This window comes from Paroedura picta, chromosome 14 (genome assembly GCF_049243985.1).
Source record: "Paroedura picta isolate Pp20150507F chromosome 14, Ppicta_v3.0, whole genome shotgun sequence".
NCBI lineage: Eukaryota > Metazoa > Chordata > Lepidosauria > Squamata > Gekkonidae > Paroedura > Paroedura picta.
Genome location: NC_135382.1, coordinates 37,840,018 through 37,855,222, shown reverse-complemented (window position 1 = coordinate 37,855,222; position 15,205 = coordinate 37,840,018). Strand labels below are relative to the sequence as shown.

At 48.0% G+C, this 15,205-nt stretch overlaps 1 protein-coding gene across 2 annotated transcripts in view; it reads right to left on the bottom strand.

Moving 5' to 3' along the window:
• The window catches only part of CDH13 (cadherin 13), a 416,230-nt gene that overhangs the window by 169,722 nt on the left and 231,303 nt on the right, over positions 1-15,205 (bottom strand). For both annotated transcript variants that reach the window (XM_077310005.1, XM_077310003.1), the window contains one exon: positions 6,772-6,916. In XM_077310005.1, coding sequence (XP_077166120.1) covers positions 6,772-6,916 — 145 coding nt within the window. The remainder of the gene's footprint in view (positions 1-6,771; positions 6,917-15,205) is intronic.

Genomic DNA, 15,205 nt, shown 5'->3' with positions numbered 1-15,205 from the left:
ATTAACTGTTCTACGTTCAGTCGGTTGTGTTTTGGAGGCAAGCAGGGAGGAAGTGGGCTCAAAGGAACAGGAAGTCTCCCACTCAACACATCAAGACACAGGAGAAGATAACTTGAAAAACATCAGGAAGTTCGTAAGCTAACCATGCTAAATACACACCTCCTCCAATACGCCCTGCAGGACACTCTTCCTATCCTGATCAGCCATCATGCACGCTGCAGATCTTGCATCTTCCAAGTGGGACCCGTCTCAATGCTACATGGAATGCGACGCACCGGCCCATTTGCCAGTTCTGCTTCCCGCAAGCCCCTGTCCACTTCCCACTGAATCTCCTTATCCCCCTAAGTTTCAACCTGCTTAGAAGATAGAAGGCTTTTGTCTGCCTGCTTCCTCTCCACGTCTTTTGCAGCCTACCTGGCCCCTCAGAGGCTACACAAATAGATGCTTAAGCAGAGACAATAAACCTTCTCCCGCGTGTTCTTGCATAAAATCAGTTCTCGCGCCGCAGAATGTTGCTAGCTTGTTCAAGCCCCCAATCTTTAGTACCCAGAGGGGAATCCTCACGCTTCCTTAAGAATTCATTTGTTCTTTAATTAAGGAACATGTTTTCCCCCCTAATTAACAAACCAACAGTTCTAATATAAATAGATCCCCAAACATGGCTGTTTTGATTGTTCTGTGCCTGAGAAAGAGGCTCTAATGGAAGAAGTTTTAATACCGCAGACCCAGGGAGGTAGCATGGAGTCAACATCCCGTTACCATTCAAGGTTTATTTCTTTCTTTGTTAATATGCGGAGTGGCAGAGTTTCCCTGATCTATAAGGCTGCCAACCTCCAGGTGTCCTCGGATTATATATGGTCACCAGGCATGTGGAGAAAATGGCCGCTTTGGAGGCAGACTGTGGGCCATTATTGGGAGATTTGGTTCATAAAGTGGCAGTTGAAGGAGAACAGTTGGTTTTCATACCACTGCCTGAAGGCATCTCAAAGCGGCTTCCAATCTCCTTCCCTTTCCTCTCCCCACAACAGACGCCCTGTGGGGTGGGTGAGGCTGAGAGAGCCCTGATATTACTGAAGAAGAAGGAGAGTTGGTTCTTATATGCTGCTTTTCCCTACCCGAAGGAGGCTCAAAGCAGTTTACAGTCACCTTCCCTTTCCTCTCCCCACAACAGGCACCCTGTGAGGTGGGTGAGGCTGAGAGAGCCCTGAGATTACTGAAGAAGAAGAAGAGTTGGTTCATATATGCCGCTTTTCTCTACCTGAAGGAGTTTCAAAGCGGCTTCCAATCGCCTTCCCTTTCCTCTCCCCACAACAGACACCCTGTGAGGTGGGTGAGGCTGGGAGAGCCCTGATATTCCTGCTCGGTCAGAACAGCTTTATCAGTGCTGTGGTGAGCTCAAGGTGACCCAGCTGGCTGCATGTGGGGGAACGCGGAATCGAACTCACCCGGCTCACCAGATTAGAAGCTGCCACTTTTAACAACTATACCACACCGGCTCCAGCATCGGCTTTGTATAAGAAATGTCGCTTGACTCCCTTAGCAGATTTTATATATTTTGGGTTTGGTGGGTCTTCCCCTTTCCTCCGTTCCCATCTGATGTACAGCATGCCAGCCTTAACAGGCACGATCAGAAGACTTTGTCATGCTGTGACTCTATGCTCAAACATGCGACGGAGAGCCATGTGCAGAAATTGCTTTGATCTCGCTCTGGATGGGTTTCCCCCCCCTCTGTTCGCAATTTTAATTTAAGATCATTAGAAGTAGCAACAGTCTAACTGTGTGACTGTAATTTACTTGTAACTATCATTACCGTGTTTTCTCCACAGATCATTCAAAACATCACTCATGTTCACGAAACTCTACGGGCTGTATTAATGCAGCATTTCATGTGGTTACTGTCCCAGCAGAAGCAGGTTGTGCTAGAAGGGGAATGGTGGACAGCCCATGAATACGCCCATCCTAGAATCCATCTGTAGTTTAATAATTTAATGCCCTGCCCTGAGTCCCAAGAGAAAGGATGGGGCCAAATACAATAAATAACAATATTATGGGGCAGGTATTCCCAACTAAGGGTCTATGAACCCCTGGAGGGGGGGTCCCTGAGAGCTCCTAAGGGGTCCATGACCTTTCCCCTCCTACCTTAATGGACTTGGCCACAAGCTATGGAACTGGCTGCCTTCACCCAGAGGGCTCGGTGGGTAGACACCCTATGGGGGAGGTCAAAGGTCGAGAGAGCTCTGAGAGAACTGTAACTGGCCCAGGTCTCCCAGCAGGCTTCATATGTCTCAAAGTGGCTTACAACTGCCTACCCTCCTTCTCCTCATGACTTACCCTTTGAGGTAGGTGGGGCTGAGAAAGCTCTGAGAGAACTGCAACCGCCCAAGGTGACCCGACTGGCTGCACGGGGAGGAGTGGGGAATCACACTCGGTTCTCCATATTAAAGGCCACCGCTCTTAAGCACTGCACCAAGCTGGCTTTCAGATTTTGAGTCAATTGACATGCTAACATACTAAGGCAGGGGTAGTCAAACCGCGGCCCTCCAGATGTCCATGGACTACAATTCCCAGGAGCCCCTGCCAGCGTTCGCTGGCAGGGGCTCCTGGGAATTGTAGTCCATGGACATCTGGAGGGCTGCAGTTTGACTACCCCTGTGGGTCAGAGACCATTGCTGGCCAATGGCCATGGTGAGGTGTGGGGGCACACTGGGTGAGACTCATGGACACGTGTGTGCTAGAGAAGCAGCACAAGCCGAGATTGTGCTCTTCTGCTGGAAGCACAGTGCCTGTGTGTGTGCGAGGGAGTGTGCACGCGTGGGCTTTTAAGTGTCTATTCTATCTGCTGGCTGCAGAGAGCTCTTAAAAGAAACCCCCCTGTAGCTCCCCCAAGGTTGTTAGCAACGCAGGTCATAGACTGGAAGGGATCCCGCCGCGCTCAGCAAATTGAATGCAATTTTCGCCATTTGAAAGCTTAAGTGGCCCTATTTTTTTTTTGGTCCCCCCCCCCCCCCCCCCGTCTACATACCAGCAGCGCTTGCAAAACAGAATGAAATGGTGTGTGCTTTGAAAAAAGAAAGAAAAGGAATTATAATCCCCGAGATGCTTTCCGAACCGAGATAGCAACAGAGACTGGGGGGCTGGGGGGGAGGAAGAAGAAAGGGACGGTCAAGAGCTGCCTTCTCTGGTTCCCGACACCCACCTTGGGACCTAAGGTGGACACCTTCCCACTGGCCCCCTGCTGGGAGCGATCTCATTTTTGCTCATTTACATACTCCACTAGTTTCCTTCCCATTAGGCTAATTGAAAGCTTGCAGGCTGTGGCGGAGACGAAGAGGCTCCCTCGGTAACTTGCTTTCCGTTTGCCGGCGTGATTGCATTGGCCCAATTTCCAGAGCTTGGTCAGATCACATCGCTACGAAACAGACCACCTGTCTGTCAATGTCCGTATTGCCGACTCAGCCTGGCAGCCGCTCTCTAGGGCAGGGGTGGGCAAACTGTGGCCCTCCAGAAGCCCTAGAGCAGGGCTCATGGGAATTGTAGTCCATGGACATCTGGAGGGCCACCGTTTGGCCCCCCCCCTGCTCTAGGGCCACCTCAGGCAGAGGTTTTTGGCATACAAAATGCAGGGGTCCCCAATTGTTTTGAACTGGTGGGCTCACAGCAGTACTGATGCAGCAATACTGGGTAGAACTCCAGAACGGTTGCTACAAAATGGCTGCCAGTGGAGGCCGAGCCAGTCACAAAATGGCTGCCAGTCACGGGGCAGGTCCTTGTGCTAGGGTGGGAGCTGCTTCCAAAGCGACATTTTAACAAATGTTATTCCACTTATCCTGGAGAAAATGGCAGCTTTGAAAGTCAGACTGCATGACATTCAGCCCCACTGAGGTCCCACACTTTCCCTAAAGACCACACACCCTCAAATCTTGTGGTATTTCCAGATACAAAGCTGGCACCCCGACCATCGCCTCCTCTTCCGTGTTCACTGGAACAAACAAGGTCTTTCTGCTGACTGCATACGACAAAGAGGTCAGACTCTTTGCAAGAGGCAAGACGGACATGCCTTTGAGTTGCTGTTTTTTTTAAAAAACCAATCAATTTATTAAAAAGGAAAAAAAAACTCTTCACCACCCCCGCCCCCCATGAGGCCATTTCCGATGTTGACCTAAACGTTCCCATTACTTAACAAAAGGGCGTCTCTCCGGAGAGAAAATCCTGCTCTTGAATTCATCAGATTTAATTCTATTAAGCGGGGGTTCAACAAGGACAACACAACACTCATTTGTTCCAGGCCTTAAATTAGCTCAAATTAAGCAAATTGAAAAGGAGCACTGGAGTGGTGTGGCCGCCGGGGTGTGCTGCAAGAACTGGGGGGATGCCAGTTCGAATCCCCAATTCCCTGCTCTCGCCATGAACTTCAGCGGGTGACCTTGAGGCTGGCAGTCTCTCGGCCTAACCTTCCTGCCTAACATTAAGATTATTTCTCATACGGCAGAGTTACTCGCAGGAAGCACGATATAAAATATGGAGCCAGCTAGGTAAACAGAATGTCTACCTTAATGGCACCTGAATGACACCCAACTGTACACCCAAGTCCCTTGGACTTTACCTTGGACACGGCCTTGAATGACAAACACACCGTACAACGTAGCAGTGAAAAATACAGACATGAAACATCATTCTCCCAAAATTACGCGGTTGAACTTGGAATGTGTCTGCTACAATGCGGCTCAGATTTGGGGCTAGGGTAGTCTCCTGCAGAATAGGGCGTTTCAGTGTGACTCAACAGCCCCCAAATTAGATGTTCAATTCAATCTAGCAATAAGAACTATCAGCAAATGTATTCAACCCACTTTGACCTATCAGTTGCCTATGTTGCAGCACATGGCTCCCCCACATCTCTGAAGAAAAGAGGCTCTTCTTTGTGAAGATAGAAAGATCACTGAAAAAAGAGAGCTGCTGATCCACAAAGACATGGCTAACACAGGCAGATCCTACCCTATTAGATTGTTGTGAAGGTAAAACCGGGTAGGGGAAAAGAGAAATAATGGTGGGAGTGAGAGGAAAGGCAAGACTCATGGGCTAAGTTCCATGGAAAGAGGAAGCCACAAAAACACATAGGTAGCTTAATGTATCTGGTAAGATACTATTGTAATTAATTATCATTCTTGAAAATGGTCACTGTGTTTAATGTGCTTACAAAGATTTGTAAAGCAATGGATTTGATGGCTGTTTAAAACAGCACATTGTGTGTGCGCATGCCCATGCCCATGCCCATAATACCTGCCCACTTCGGCTTTTGGCCCACGGAAGCGCATACGACATTAAATCAATTTGTTTTTTTTTAATGTTTCCTTCTGAACTATCTTGGGATCAAGATGTTGTTGTTGTTAGGTGCGAAGTCGTGTCCGACCCATCACGACCCCATGGCCAATGATCCTCCAGGCCTTCCTGTCCTCTGCCATTCCCCGGAGTCCATTTAAATTTGCACCTACTGCTTCAGTGACTCCATCCAGCCACCTCATTCTCTGTCGTCCCCTTCTTCTTTTGCTCCCGATCGCTCCCAGCATTAGGCTCTTCTCCAGGGAGTCCTTCCTTCTCATGAGGTGGCCAAAGTATTTGAGTTTCATCTTCAGGATCTGGCCTTCTAAGGAGCAGTCAGGGCTGATCTCCTCTAGGACTGACCGGTTTGTTCGCCTTGCAGTCCAAGGGACTCGCAAGAGTCTTCTCCAGCACCAGAGTTCAAAGCCTCAATTCTTTATTGGGCTCAAGATAGTAACAACATTTTAATTTCACACCTGGTTTTGTTCGTGTCACCTTGACTGCCTGAAGACTGGCTGTCAGTTTTTAAAAATTCTTTAAAGCAAAAGTCTGGTATCACTCCAGCTTTTACCATTCCTCCCCTAATTAAGGGACTCAGCCTCTTTATCACAAGGGACCAAGAGCCATTTTACAAGGCAACTGAGGAGCCAGAACATCTGCCCTGCTAAACATTTCTTCAAAACGAGACCCATAAAATCTTCTGCCTGTGAATTTTTAACACACACACACACATATAATTTTTCAAATGAAAGATGGATCATGTCCAGGGCAGCATATTGAGGTTGCCACTTATATAACCAGCAGAGTTTGCAGCAGTAAATCTAGTTCACGTAAAGAAAGGATCATTACTAGCAAAGATGCTAAAGAAGAAAGGGGAAGGGCCCACAAGTGAGGGATACCTAGAAATTCTGGGCCCCAAGAATTCCTCTTCCCATACAGATATGCCCACGGAATACATCAAGGGGCAATCCTGCATTAAACGCTCCATGGGGTTACAGTTACAGTAGACATGTTAACATTTAATCATAAACACCAATTGGGGGGAAGAAGAAGAAGAAGAAGAAGAAGAAGAAGAAGAAGAAGAAGAAGGCCACCAACAGCGGTCCTAGATATGACTGTTACTAATCAAATGGTTAAGCTTTTATCTGATAAATTCCCTTTAATTCCCTTAGATGTATCCCACTTTGCTTTGGCCACAAAAAAAAGACAAGGGCCAAATTAGTTGAGAGTAAACAAGACACTAAACCCAATCGGTAACGTCCTCTTGTAACTCTCCTCCATGTCCTCTTTTTAACCATATTTTTATTTGTAGGCAGTGAATTTCATTCTCAGTTTGATATATCTACATCCATACAGGCGCGATAGTTATATGGCCCTTTGGAATCGGAAACAGCCATGGCCTCTGGCAAGAAGCGATCACCTTTGGCCCGACAGAGAGATCTGAAGCCGGCTTACCTGTCGGAGAGCCTTCCATGACATGCCCGACGTACGGCCCTTCCCGAAAGATGGGCCTGTTGTCATTCTGGTCGATGATGATGATGTCAAGAGGGACCGGACCTTCTAGGCTTTTGCCGCTGGAGTCGGTGATCTCCACTTGCAGCTGTGAGGAGGGAGGGGGGAGAGAAAGCCACATGAGCCAGATTGTTTTAAGACTTCAAACATGGAAGCAGGGATTTAGGAAGATACCGCCCCCAAGAGCTGACATCAGCGGTTTTGCCACAATAAGCTCCGGGCAAGGTTAGCTTCTGAGGCGGCTGAAAGGCAAGGATGGCTTGCGACTGGCGCTCCAGCAATAGAAGCAAAACTAACTCAGAGAGTTCATGCTGTGTTCCCCATTGGGCACTTTGCGATTGAATTGCCAAATTTGCTGCGGGGATGCAATGAGGGAAGGGGGGGGGGAAGAGAGAGGCGCAATTGGATGCTAATGAAGTGCATGTTTGCTTAGAAGAAGTCTCTTTCCCTCCTCCCCCCCCCCCGGCCCCCTTCAAGCGTAATTACCCTTAAGGGGAACATAGTGAAGCGCGGAATAAATGGTAAGTTAGCCCAGAAGCGGAACGTTTGGGATGGAGAGAAATAGTATATGAGCAGGAAGGGGCAAGAGAAACGGCAAAATCCCTCCCCCCCCCCCAAACAAAAACATCGTGAGACCAGTGATGGGGACCTTCCCACAACATGGCCCTCTATCAGGCAACCTTGGCAACAAATTCTCCCTGACTATTGCTGGTACCCCTTCACTTGTTCCCTTACAGGGAGCCAGGTTGTCGTAGTGATTAGGAGTGTGGGCTTCTAATCTGGCCAGCCGGATTTGATTCCCCGCTACTCCTCCACGTGCAGCCAGTTGGGTGATCTTGGGCTCGCCACAGCACTGATAAAGCTGTTCTGAGCAGTGATATCAGGGCTCTCTCAGCCTCCCCTCCCTCACAGGGTGTCTGTTGTGGGGACAGGAAAGGGAAGGCGATTGTAAGCCGCTTTGAGATTCCTTCAGGTAGAGAAAAGCGGCATATAAGAACCAACTCTTCTTCTTCTTCTTCTTCTTCTTCTTCTTCTTCTTCTTCTTCTTCTTCTTCTTCTTCTTCTTCTTCTTCTTCTTCTTCTTCTTCTTCTTCTTCTTCTTCTTCTTCTTCTTCTTCTTCTTCAGTAATCTCAGGGCTCTGTCAGCCTCACCCACCTCACAGGGTGTCTGTTGTGGGAGAGGAATGGGAAGGCGACTGTAAGCTGCTTTGAGACTCCTTCGGATAGAGAAAAGCGGCATATAAGAACCAACTCCTCTTCTTCGTGATTCCCCAAATACTGTGCCATTAACCATTTCTTAAATTGTTCACACCATTCCTATGTTCTATGTTCCTGTCCCATTCCCCGCTGGTTTCATGTCCCGCCCAGCGAGACTTCACAGCAAGGTGGGGTATATAAATTTCATGAATAAAATAAAAAATAAACAGGTCTGACAGGATGGTGACTGGCCCAAGGTTACTCAGCTGGCTGCACATGGAGATGTGAGGAATCAAACCCAGCACTCCAGATTAGAAGCCGCCACTCTTAACCACGACCCGAAAAACCAGAAGAAAATCTCCCTCATGCTGTAGATTGCCTAGTGTCAAGACTCTCCTTGCATTCTTGACTGCCAAACACCCTCAGCAGCCCCTACTGAGATGGCATTATCAGATCCCTCGGGGATCCCTATCACCTCCTATTCGTGACTCAAGTAATCTTCTCTATTCTCTTTCCTAAAAAACCTGAAAGTTGTTACGCTGGTGGCCCTCTGAAAAGATTCGTTGTGCTCTCAAGTTGCAACATGTGGGAAGTTAATTGGATTCTCACCTGGGAAAGCATTGTTAAAACACCCTTTCCTCCCCCTGGACTCGGTCTGACCAAAAGTGTTGCTGTGCTTTGGGAGTGAAAGCTGTCTCAAGGCAAGCCGAAAGAGGCTAATAGATAGGCAAACTTCCGCAGGCGTGGAGCCTTGCAAATGCAGACTGCGCTTGCTAGCAAAAGATGGGGACATTGAGAGGTATTCGGAACGTTAGAGTGGGGGAGGGACATTCCCGTATCATCTGTTTGCAGCCCAAAGGGCCCAATGCAATTGTATGAAGAAAAAGCAACCATAAAAGCCTGTAGGATCTAGGGCAGGGGTAGTCAACCTGTGGTCCTCCAGATGTTCATGGACTGCAATTCCCATGAGCCCCTGCCAGCGTTTGCTGGCAGGGGCTCATGGGAATTGTAGTCCATGAACATCTGGAGGACCACAGGTTGACTACCCCTTATCTAGGGGACAAAAATGGTAGTGTGCCTGTATGTGCGCAGAGCTCTGTGCCTGTATGTGGCCACCAGCTGGGGTACCATCAACCCACCTCCTCTCTGTGCCACGGTGCTGGCCTCCTATGTGCCGCTTTGGTGATCTCCAAGGCGGACAAACCAAGTCGAAGCACACAAGCCTAAAGCACAGCATGGACGCCAAGGCTTTCCCCTGATTTTGCACTCTAGCCCTGGTGTTTAGAGGGCTGCTGCTTCTGGGTGTGGAAATGCTACCCAGTCCTCCTTCGAGACAGCCCTTTTCTCCAGGGGAACTGATTTCTGTTGCCAGGAGATGATCTGTAGCTCATGGGGATCCCCAGGCCCCACCTGGAGGCTGGCATCCCTACTCAAAGATGGCTGATGGGGCTGGTAAACATGATCCCAGTAAATCTCTCCATCTCCCTAACTGCAAGATGGGGCCCCGGGGTTAGAGGAAGGGTGTAAAGACCCCTTGGGGTTGACCAAAAACAGACAGGAGCAGGGAGGAGTGTCCTCACAGTCATGCAAGGGATCCAGCTTCTTCGAAACCTAAATATTGTGTTCCAGCCTTACACAGCCAAACGCCCACGTGAACAAAGTGTCTCACCATGGAATGAGATAACGAACTATCCATCTTAACAAAGGAATTAGAATGCTGACCTAATTCTCTCCCGGTAGGGTTCACTGCAAACCTATAAATAACTCATAAATATCAGGCATGCAGAGTAGGAATAGATTAACTGGATAAACAAACGAGGCCCAGAATTGTTTTGTAGACCCCCTGTGGTCCCTCCCCTATCTCCGGGAAACAAAACAGGGAAGGCAGAGATGGAAAATGCAGTTTTAACAGAACATCTCCTGAGTGCAAAGACGGATGAAACGGGAGAGTCCTGGTCCTCTTTGCCTTCATGTGACAGGTTTGAATTCTCAGTTTTGTTTCATTTTTGATGCACCTGTCATGGTGTCCTCAAGAAAGAGGGAATATTTGGGTCTCGCTAATTAAGCCACTAATTCCAAGGAATCAGAGCCATAGAGGAGCCAGCTTGGCATAGTGGTTAGGAGTGTGGACTTCTAATGTGGTGAGCAGGGTTTGATTCCCCGCTCCCCCAACATGCAGCCAGCTGGGTGACCTTGGGCTTGCCACAGCCCTGATAAAGCTATTCTGACCGAGCAGGAATCTCAGGGCTCTCTCAGCCTCACCTCCTTCACAGGGTGTCTGTTGTGGGGAGAGGAAAGGGAGGGCAACTGTAAGCCATTTTGAGACTCCTTCAGGTAGAGCAAAGCATCATTTAAGAACCAACTCTTCCTCTTCTTCTTCTTCAGTAATCTCCGGGCTCTCTCATCCTTACCTCCCTCACAGGGTGTCTGTTGTGGGGAGAGGAAGAGAAGGCGATCGTAAGCCACTTTGAGACTCCTTTGGACAGGGAAAAGTGGGGTATAAAACTCAACCCTTCTTCTTCCAAGATTTGGGATTCCATGTCAGCAGAGTTTCAGTATGCAGAGAGAGTAAAGCACCAGGCTGCTTTAAGAATAAAATAGCTTTTGGTGGAAGAGAAACAACTATGTAGAAAGAGAGAAAGAGAGCATACTACATCAATAATTATTCAACTATTCCTTCCAGTCAATAATTTCTGGGATAGGGATCTGTGGTTTGAGAATCACAAACATTAAATTCCCTTTCCTAATCCAGGAACATATTTAATGGTTAATATGACAGTGCTATGCACCACTGAAACATAAATTCTTAGGAAGATATTCATTGCAAGTGTTACAGCTCATAGCCGTCACCCGATTTGTCATATTCTGTTTGCTTCTGGGGCTTAAATATGCATGGATTTCCATTAGTGCAACAAGGAAACACGGTCCTTTTCCTACACCAAAGACAATTCTGAATTCTTTCTATTTATTGACGCCTTGAGAAGAAGCACTGCACTATTTTCAGGACCTTTACAGACTGTTCCTTGAGAGGGGGGAGGGGGTAGTTTCTGGAAAGTCAGATGAACCCTGAGTGTGACTCCGGCAATCTACATGAACAACACTCTTAAAAGTCGGGAACCTTATAGGTTGAGCAGCAGAAAAAGTATTAAATATTAAAAGATAAATCTTTATTGCTGCCCATGTGCACATTAAAAAATGTTAAAACATCAACATTAGACGCACCCCATTGTACAAATCCAGAGCATATTGACACATGGATAAATGAACAGATACAAAAAACCCGAACCCGTTTCAACCTCTCTTGAAGTCTTCTTCAGTGGTCTGATGTTTTAAATACACTTAACTCTGCTCTGGTTCAGCCTTATTCAGCCTGTGTTCAGTTTTGGGCACCCCAGTTGAAGAGGGATGTTGACAAACTGCAGCGTGTCCAGAGGGGGGCAACAAAGATGGTGAGGGGTTTGGAGACCAAGATGTATGAGGAAAGGCTGGGGGAGCTTGGTCTGTTTAGCCTGGAGAGGAGACGACTGAGAGGGGATCTGATAACCATCTTCAAGGATTTAAAAGGGTGCCATATGGAGGATGGAGCAGAATTGTTCTCTCTTGCCCCAGAGGGACAGACCAGAACCAATAGGATGAAATGAATTCAAAAGAAATTCCATCTAAACATCCGGAAGAAGTTCCTGACAGTCAGAGCGGTTTCTCAATGGAACAGGCTTCCTCGGGAGGTGATGGGATCTCCATCTTGAAGATTTTTAAAAAGAGGCTAGATAGCCACCTGACGGAGAGGCTGAATCTGTGAAGGTTCAAGGGGGAGTGGCAGGTGACAGTGGGTGAGCGAGAGGGTGGTGAGTGTCCTGCATAGTGCAGGGGGTTGGCCTAGATGACCCAGGAGGTCCCTTTCAACTCTATGATTCTATGATTCTAATAACATAACATAATATTGGGGACTATAAGGTAGTAAAATATAACGGCAGAGGCTCCCACACTTAAAGTGTGTCCAAATTTATCTTTCTCAGAGCCCTCCATTAGAAGACTTATTCTCCAAAATCCCACCCTCTCTCCACCTGAATGCATTCTCATGTGTCTGTAGAACACGGGTAGTCAAACAGCGGCCCTCCAGATGTCCTCCAGATGTTCTCTGGCAGGGGCTCCTGGGAATTGTAGTCCATGGACATCTGGAGGGCTGCAATTTGACTACCCCTGCTGTAGAATGTAGTCCTGGTACCCCTTGGCATTTCACTGCATGGGCCTGCTCCGATGGCCTCTGGAGAACTTTGGGGTGGGAAAACCCTTGAAACCTCCCAGCCGGAGGCCATTGAGCCATTAATCCAGCTAATTTGGGACTCATTGGCAGAAGCATTATTTCTTCGGCAATTAATGCATCGAGGTGGCCCAGCGTCGCTCCCCGTCTCCGAGATTAATTTTTGAGACAGAAAACAGATAATTAGAAACGCCGAAGCCTGTTAGTCAACACGTTGGCTTGGGAAGCTTCCGCAGACGCTGCCCACCTCGAAATCCATGCATTTCCCCCCAGCTGCTCGTTAACACCGTAAAATCTAATATCGAAACCAATGTCTGGCTTCTCAAATTGCCAGACTCCCAGTCGCTGTAGCTAAAGCCGCCTCTCTCCTCCCCCCACCCCGCCGTTTCCACCAAGAGAAAAGTTAAATTAGCTATACTTTATTTTGCCCTAATCTGTTTAAAGATCTCTGTAGCAATGAGCTGTGCTGATAAAATTGTGGAAATATGTGACAGGGGCGTTGTATTGGCAAAGCCACTGGGCAGAAGAGGTAATTCGAAGTGGCCGACTGTCAGTGGCATCAGTAGAATTCCATGTATTTGGAGGTAACAAGCAAAGGGGAGGAGGAAAAAGAGAACCGCCAGCGCTGAGACCGGGCACAGAGAACTGAAGCCAAATTGGAATTGTCACTGTCAGCCTTTTTGACTTTTATGATGCTTTGATAACATCAAAGATTGAAACGTTATTGCACACCCGAGGAGGGCAGGGAGGGGAGGGGAGGGGAGGGGGTGGCGTTTACCTTCCAGTGGCTGCAATTTAGACCGAGCCTCCTGTTTCAAAAGGACGGCTGCAAGCTTTCCCTGCGAGATGGATCAAATTCGGCTTCTTGCCGTCCTCTGCGCAGAGACCAATTATAACCTGTAAGTCCCAGAGTGGGAGGCTGGTATTGGCATCATAGAAAGCGGGGAGGAAATCACAAGGAACACTGGCCTTGCTTTGGAATCAATGTATTCTTTACGAGTTTCTTTCTTTAAGGTGAAGATACCTGATTTCTACCACTTTTCCAAAAGTCCGTAAGTATGGAGTAGTGCTAGAGCTGCCATCCTCCAGGTAGTGGATGGCAACATCCTGAAATGTAGCTGGTACCGTTCTACACGTGGTTTAAAGCAGTCCCTGTGGGTCCTTTCCTCTGCTGCCCACAGGAACCTTTCCTTGCCCTCCTCCAAGGGACAACCTTTCAAATACTTGAAGAGAGCCACCCAGTCCCCGCTCAACCACCTCTTTTCCAGGCTGAACATTTCCAAGTCCCTCAGCCTTTCCTCCCAGGGCTTGGTCCCCAGGCCCTGGATCATCCTCATCGCTCTCCTTTGTACCCTCGCCATTTTGTCCACATCCTTCTTGAAGAGAGGCTTCACAAACCACATGCAGAACCCCGGTTGTCATCTGACCAATACGGTTTATAGCAGGGCTTTGACATCATGCAGTTTTGACGTGATAGGTTGAAGGACAGATTCGAATCTGCCAAATGGCTAGATCCACCTCACTACCGACGCCACATTATAAAGCACAATAACCTTAAATGTGTGATACATGTGGGGGGGGGGGTAGACAGGAAACAGAGGGAAGGAGAAGTTGGCAGATCCTCAGAAGAGTGCCAGGTAGTAAAAAGTGTAGAATGGAATTATTCTGATGAGCTTTTCACGGAAATAAGTATCGGATATCGTGTTGAGAGCCCTACTCTAGGTACTGGTTTGAAGAAGCACTGTGTAAACCTCAAGGAAACCAAGGCAGAGGTTTTCCCCTCCCCCTTCCCACTGCATTAGCAAGGGCAACCTGCAAAATAAACCACTCCAAGCGGGAATGAATTTCCAGATCACGGCGCAAGAAACCTGCTGCACCAAAATGCGCCACCAGCTCCGGAAGCCTATAAAACAAACCTCGAAGGAAATTCCACCTTCAAAGCCCCGTGGAGAAAATAAGTAAAGTACAGATGAGGAAAACACCCACTGCAACCAATCTGAAGTCACCTACCAAAAAAGAAAAGAAAAGAAATCACACCTTTTTAGTCCCTCGTAGTAGCAATTAGAGACGCAGAGCCTGCAATTTCTGACAAATGGGCTGGCTCTAAAACAAGCCAAATAATTAACATCCCTGCCGTTAAGGCAAATGTGCCTACACAACACCACCCAGGGCCAAAAGAGGATATCAGAACGCTGAGATGATCCTTCATCTGACATTTTGCTTCTGTGTTCAAAAGGTATCTGTCAACGCCTCCTCATTTAACCCTTAGGGGAGGGGAAAGACTCCATCTATGTTATTAGCAAGGTGGCCATTTCTCTTCTGACAATCAGCAGGTGAAGCAGGAAGGCCCAGACTATATTGCTGGCATGGCACAAGAAGTGATGTCATTGCACCAGCAACTTCTGCTCGACACTGGTACTTGGGTAAAAACTCTATGGTAAATCTGGCTTCTACCATAGAGTCCTTGTTCAACTATCAGAGCATTTCCTGGTAGTTGCTGGCATGATGACATTCTTCGTGACACCAGCAACATGGCCTGGGCCTTCCTCATTCGACTGATACATTACCCTGCCAGCCAGCTAATGGGTGGCTGGGGGGGGGGCAGGGCTTGGTGGGGTCTGGCAACCCTAGTTATTGGAGGGATCAAAAGCCAATCATGACTTTCTATCACACAACCAGAAATTTAGAACAGCGTCCAGAAGAGCAAAAAGGAAGATAAGACCATCAGGAGAGCTGGATTGGACCTGTGGATTGGACCTGTGTCCAGTTAGTCCAGCATCCCGTCTCACAAAGGGGCCAACCAGCTCCTTTAGACCAGGGGTAGTCAACCTGTGGTCCTCCAGATGTCCATGGACTACAATTCCCATGAGCCCCTGCCAGCAAATGCTCATGGAACTTGTAGTCCATGGACATCTGGAG